Here is a 6,621-nt window from a genome sequence, read left to right on the forward strand (position 1 = left end):
ATTTATTTATTAAGAATATTGGATATTTACAAAATAACAAATTAATTTAATTCGAATTGTGAAGAAGGAGATTGAGACAGCATTGACATTGGTAAATTAACTATTTTTAAATTTTATTGTTATTTTTTTAATAATGAACCAAAAGTTAGTTCAAACTAAAATACAAGTAAGACTGAACACACGTATTTATTCAGCATCGAAACAACTCATTTCTCCAAGTAAACCACCAAATACAATCTAGAGTTAGGTGATCAAGATGAAATGAAATTTTGAGTTTTTTAAAATATTCACATTCGACTTTACAGAATTATTATTGTTGCCATGAAAACAGTACTATATTTCATTGAAATTAAAACATAAGTGACTCAACTTATTTTAACACAAGTGATACCCGCAAATGTACGGGGCTAGTGTAGCAATCAGTAAGCAAGAGTATCGTATCCCACAGAGACAATTTTGTATCAACTTAACTACCAAGGACAAAAATCAACTACTATCTAGACAATCAAGTGAAGTTTGGTTTGTTCTAACAACTAATAAAGCATATACTAAGCAAATAACAGTTAAGAACAAGAGAACACGGTATAATAATGATATTAAAGATAATATGGAGAAATTGTAGAACTCAAGGATCCGATGCACAATTCCAAGCTCTTATCCAATTGATTCACCTTACCTTTTGGTGTCTCTAGAGTTACTAAGTCAACCACGATTATAGATTAAACCCCCTCCCGAGGTGAGAAACCTGTAGATTAGATGCTAGAATTGAAGTCCCCTTCTAATCCTAAACCCTCTAACTCCCAAAAGTTTGATTAGGTTAGTGACCTCACTCAAAACCTCAACTCTCCCGAGTTCTATTGTATTAAGGTGTGAATTATTTTTCTTTCCGGATTAACTATTTCATCTCCCGATTAATCTAATTAATCCTACACAATCAAGTGGTGATCAAGCAATTGAACGGAATAAACCCAAGAATAATTAAATAACTACAAGAGCAAGGCAAGAACAAAATCAATCGGATAAAAACTATGAAATTAGTGCATCATCACCAGGAATTCTACAAGAGATGCTTAGCTACTCATGTTTATGAAGAAAACCATGTTCAACACAAAGAAATCCAACAAATACATGAAATATAGATACTAAGTACTCATGTGAGATCAATCTATGGAATGAAGCTTCAATCTTTCGATGTGGAGTCTTCAATCTTCAAATCTCTCTCTCCAATGTGTTCTTGAGGGTGTGAGTGAATGTGGTAGGCGGTAGGTGGCGTGTATCTTCGAACCCTAGGCTTTTTTTCCTCTTAATCCCTTCAAAAATCGCGTTTTCAGCTTTCAGACGCGTCAGACAAAAGTACCCGGCCGGGTAGAATTATTGCACTGGAATTTAACCCGGCCGGGTCTCCATTTTAGGCTCGTTGCTGGACTCAGTCTCTACCCGGCCGGGTCGTATTATTGCACTGTAAATCCACCCGGCCGGGTCCCTCTTTTCGTGCCTCTGAACACTTTATGCCCCATTTTCTCCTCTTTTTAGCTATCTTTCCTAGAACACTCAACAAAACACATAAAACTCTAAAGGTATAATAATCGGTTAGATGAAGACAATTTCGAGTGATAAAATTGACATTTAGCACTTCAACATACCAATTACACCTATGAAAATATGAGTTTGTCAATAAGCAAAACTTGCAACTTCAATTTTTGGGAATTATTTAAATATAATTTAAATGTGATTAAAAATGAAAATTTGAGTGTAGTTTGTATATTTATAAACAACTACACCTTTTGGTCCACCATTTATTTATTTATAATAACCGTCCATATTATTGATCTCTCAAAGATAAACTGCTCTCAATTATCTTAAGTGTCACTCCTATTTATAATAATAAATAATCCTATATTCCTAAACTTGGAAACAAATCAAATCAAATCAAATCAAATCCTAACTAATTATGAAAGTAAATCAATAATTAAAATCTAATCAAATTCTAACAAATCAAGAATTAAGATAGGTTGGCAGATCCTGCAATGCAATATCCACATCAAATCTCGTGCTGTATCAATTATCTTCAATTCAAGAACTAGCTTTGCACATCTATTAATAACAAGTGATGAGGAAAGAAATACTACTATATAGTTACTCACTTATTAGCTTAATTTAGAGACTCATAAAAATCCAGTTTTCGAGGACGATATATGTTTTAATATCTCGAAAAAATCTAGTAAGTGTGTTTGTATACTACATCACCAAATTTGGAGTGATACTACAAATACAAAGTGCAAAGGCTTACAAAATATATGTAAATATTTAAAAAATGGAAGGTACTTGACATATTTAATAAATATAATTAATACTCCATATATATAGAAAAAGAATTTTTACAAATCCATTTTCATCGTGTGAGATAATGAAAAAACCAAAAATATGTAGCCATGTAGAGTGGAGAAGGAGTAGACCATTGTTTTGAAATTTTAATTTTTTTTTCAATGAACACAAAACGACGTTGTTTTGTGTTCCGGCTGCCAAGTCACGCTTCCGGCTGCCACATAGGATAAGTTTACGCCAGAAAACTATCGGGTCGGATGAGAATTTTGCACAATCAGGTAAAGTTCATGACTTTTAATGCAACATTTAAAGTTCATGGGAAAAAGCAAACTTTTGTGAAAGTTCATGACTTTAGAGGCGATTTGCCTTTAGAAAATAGAAATCAATTTTGTATACCTTCCATAAAACTTCGAATTTTTTAACGCAATATTTCTTATGATTTAAAAAAAAAAACTTCGAATTTTTTAGTCCACAAAGATTGCAGTGTTGATATTATAACCCCAGAAAAACTAGCTTTATTTTCTTAAAAAGAAAAAAAAAACAGATAAAAAGTTGCAAAATTAAGTTGTTAAAAGTTGCCTTTTGCAGAACTACCAGAGAACGTATCGATTTGAAATGTGAAGGAGAAGTATATATTGTAATCTTACATTCCTATAAATATGATAGGAAAAAACATCGTGTTCCAAGATAATCGTACATTCTTATAAATATGAATACAAATTAGGAGTAACACTTATTGGTAATTGCACGCATCAAACACAAGAACCAAAAAAAAATAATATATTATATATATAGATATGTTAATCGGGTCGGTCCATCAGGTTTGGATCAATCATACTCGTGTTGCGCTCTAATCGGATTGTAATTTTATCGAGTTATTAATATTAAACTCTAACCGTAAAGGTTCGGGTTCTGAGCTAGACTGACTAATCGGGCTGCTACCGATAAAATTAACATGCAATGAATTTAATATATAATGATGAAAATTAATCATATTTATTGAATATAAAACATTTAACTACAATAATTTTGAGATATATGGTTAAACCCAAATATAATTAAATGCTAATTTAGGTTTTGTATAAATAAAAAATAAAATATAAACATATTTTGAGAAAATTTAAAGCATGTTTTAGAAATTAAGATTTCTTAAAGTGAATTTAATTTTTTCTAAATTATGTATTATTATAATAATAATAACCAAACAAATATTTTTAATAAAAATGAAAATTATTATGTTTAATTATTTATACTATAAAAATAATCGAATGAGTGTCGAATTAAGTGTCAAACTGATGGAACAATTGACAATACTTGATCTAGGCCCAATCCACTGGGCTAGTTAAATGGGTGTGAGCTAATCATGTTGTCATTTTATCGGATTGGAAATTTTCAACCTAAATTTTTATATTTAACGGGCTACTCGAATCAGGCCCGTGGATTACGGACTGTACTTATGATATCCCTAAGTATATCATTGTAAGGAATTAAAAGAAAAAAGCAAACCTCAAAAAGAGAGATAAAAATCAATTGAGTAAAAGGGTCGATATTATATCATCGTCGTCATTTGCAGCCAAACATGAATTGAGGCCCACTGAGATGCTTACAAGCAAGAACTGTGGCCCACTTCCTTCCTATTTTTTAATGGGCTATTTAGAATATAAATGAGCGTTGGGCTTCCGTATCAACCTAACCTAGTTAATCTAATTAGCCCAATTCTAGTTCAGGCCCAATACTTCTTTTTTCTTCCATATATACTTTTATTTCTCGTTTACTGCAACAACATTTGCTAAGTAGTAACATGGGAATTTTTCTTTTCTTCATATAGTCAAATGAAACACAATTAATAATAAAAAGTAAAATTACATTAAATTTATATCTAATTAATCCTGATGTTCATCATTCGAATTCCTAATCGCTTGCAACACTGCCCGTTTAACCACCTGAGCATCTATGCTATCGGACGGCCCTTCGTTCTGCAGTTTTAGTTATGAAATATTAGAAGAAATATACGTACATTGCTTTATCATAATTACATCTCATTAAGTGAGGCATTTCTTTTCACAATGGAATATCAGAAAATGGCGTTTGATTAGTTAAGTGGAGAGAATAAAGTAAGCACTTAGCTTGAGACATCCGAAAAAGGAATATAAATCACTTAACTAGGGACAAAGGGGGTATTACTTACTGTTTTGCTTCCTCATCAAATTGAAATGTATAATATGCAGCATATGTATTAAGAATGATGTGAATCTGTGTGTGAGTGCGGTTAGTAAGAAGATACTCCCTTCGTCTGTGATTTATAGTCCCATTTTGCTGTTTGGGTTGTTCGTGATTTAAAGTCTCATTTACTTTATTTCATTTTTGGTAATTGGACTCACCATTTAACTAAATAATTACACTCACATTTTATTATAAAACCAGTACATAAAAGTAGTATCCACGTTCCACTAACTCATTTTCTCATTTTTTTCACGAAGTAAATAATTTCTCAAAACTCATGCCAAATCAAAATTAGCATAAATGATGGACGAGGGAGCATATATAGACTAAGACAAATCAGTTTTTGTCAGCGGACAATAACCAGACTTATATAAAAGTGTGTGGTGCAAATTATGAGGCAGATTTAATTTTATGTGGGTTGCAGACGTGATTTTATTATTTGATCATGTACGTGACAATGTAATTTAACAATCTTCATATACATTTATACATGAGATTCAAATCAATAACAATCTTCCTAAAATGAGGATGTGATACACATATAAAGTACTATATGCATATATTTAGGGGTTGTTTGGTAGGAAAGATAGATAAGGCAAAACATGATGATAAACACACGTACAATTTAAATCATTTTAGATCAGATAACTCCAAGATACGATACTAGCATGTGACGTGCGTGCAAGTGTTATACCTCACTAACGGCTTCGAGACGAAATTGATGGGAACAAGAAACCCTAGCATCGAGGACTTCAAGACCTAACTCCTCAAAGGCTTCTAGAATCGAAACAAGCAAACCGGGGCAGTTTTTCTCAGACAACACGTTAATTAGGAATCCCTTTTCTAGGGTTTCCACTTTCACCTGCTGCAAAATTTAAATTAAAATTAAAATAAAACTAATAAGGTTATATTTGTATGTATAAACGTGAGAATTCATTCACTCAATTCGCTGACATTTCGAAATATGAGATCGAGGCAGCGAATTTAATCTCAAATCTCGAAGGTAAACGAATTTAGACCCATATTTTGTCTCGAAATTTATTACTGTGGAATTTTGTAGAGACGCGACATCTTGATTCAGTGTTTCCACACGCTCCTTTAACTCTTGGATATATCTGGATGCATCCACCACAATCGATGCTTGATTTACCTATTGCCATTTATTAAAATAATCAATAAAAAATACAACAACAAAAATAATGGGTAGTAGTAATTATTTTTGATACCTACAGAAGAAGAATTAGAAGCAGAGCGAAGCTTCTCGAATTTGTGATAAAGAGCTGCTTTGTTTTTGTTTCGAGAGCTCATGGAGGACACAGTTGAGAAGAAGATACCTGGATATGAAGGGGGTTTTAGTTTTAAAGAGAGATAAATAATTATAAGTGGAGGGTAGAGAGAGATGATCAGTCAAGCAATATTGATGTCTGATTTTCTTGTTTTTTTCCTATATGAGTACCACATGAGATTATGATGTAATTTTGTGTTTATATTTATATTATTCTCTTTTATGCCCATCCACTTGCTATAGATCATCTTCAACTTCCCTTATTAGATTCAAATTGAAGCCTCTTATTTTATGACAACGTTTGCACTCCATTTATAATTACTTGTATCAAAACTATAAGTACGTTTTACAAACCATATATTGCTATTTTGGTATATTTACTACTGTTTACCTTCGATATCTTGTATAGTAGTATTTCTTTGTATCTAAGTCTGTTACTCCAGAAATTGACCATTTCTCACCTCGTAATCCAAAAAAAAAAAATCATTGGTTAGTTAAGGAGTCTGATCCCTATAATTTCTAAGAGAGTTGGAAACAATTACTACTCTGATTGATTGGTTAGCCAAACATCCACATTGTGAATAGTATACATGCATGAATCAATTGAAGAAATTATAATGAGTGCCAACTTGCCAAGCTCAAATTCTTCTATTCCATTAATCAGCTTAAATTACTGGTATTACTTACCTTTAAATACTCCAATTATTGACATTATTTGCACCATCTCATAGTCACCAAACACATAATTAAACATAATTCTGACTCTGTCGTTCATTAAATGTCCCATT

General features: G+C 31.8%; 1 protein-coding gene across 2 annotated transcripts; it reads right to left on the minus strand.

The window, feature by feature from the left end:
• Positions 1–4,115: 4,115 nt before the first annotated feature.
• LOC121797875 (transcription factor bHLH61-like) lies at positions 4,116–5,977 on the minus strand. Of its 2 annotated transcripts, none has more exons than XM_042196644.1 (4): positions 5,779–5,977; positions 5,594–5,698; positions 5,243–5,410; positions 4,116–4,301 (listed from the first exon to the last, which is right to left on the minus strand). In XM_042196644.1, the coding sequence occupies exons 1-4, from the start codon at positions 5,854–5,856 to the stop codon at positions 4,209–4,211; spliced, it is 444 nt and encodes a 147-aa protein (XP_042052578.1). In that variant the 5' UTR covers positions 5,857–5,977; the 3' UTR covers positions 4,116–4,208. The 2 variants fall into 2 exon arrangements, with proteins under 2 accessions (XP_042052578.1, XP_042052570.1); XM_042196636.1 differs by having other exon boundaries at positions 5,243–5,413; positions 5,779–5,972.
• Positions 5,978–6,621: the final 644 nt, after the last annotated feature.

This window comes from Salvia splendens, chromosome 1 (assembly GCF_004379255.2).
Source record: "Salvia splendens isolate huo1 chromosome 1, SspV2, whole genome shotgun sequence".
Lineage (NCBI taxonomy): Eukaryota > Viridiplantae > Streptophyta > Magnoliopsida > Lamiales > Lamiaceae > Salvia > Salvia splendens.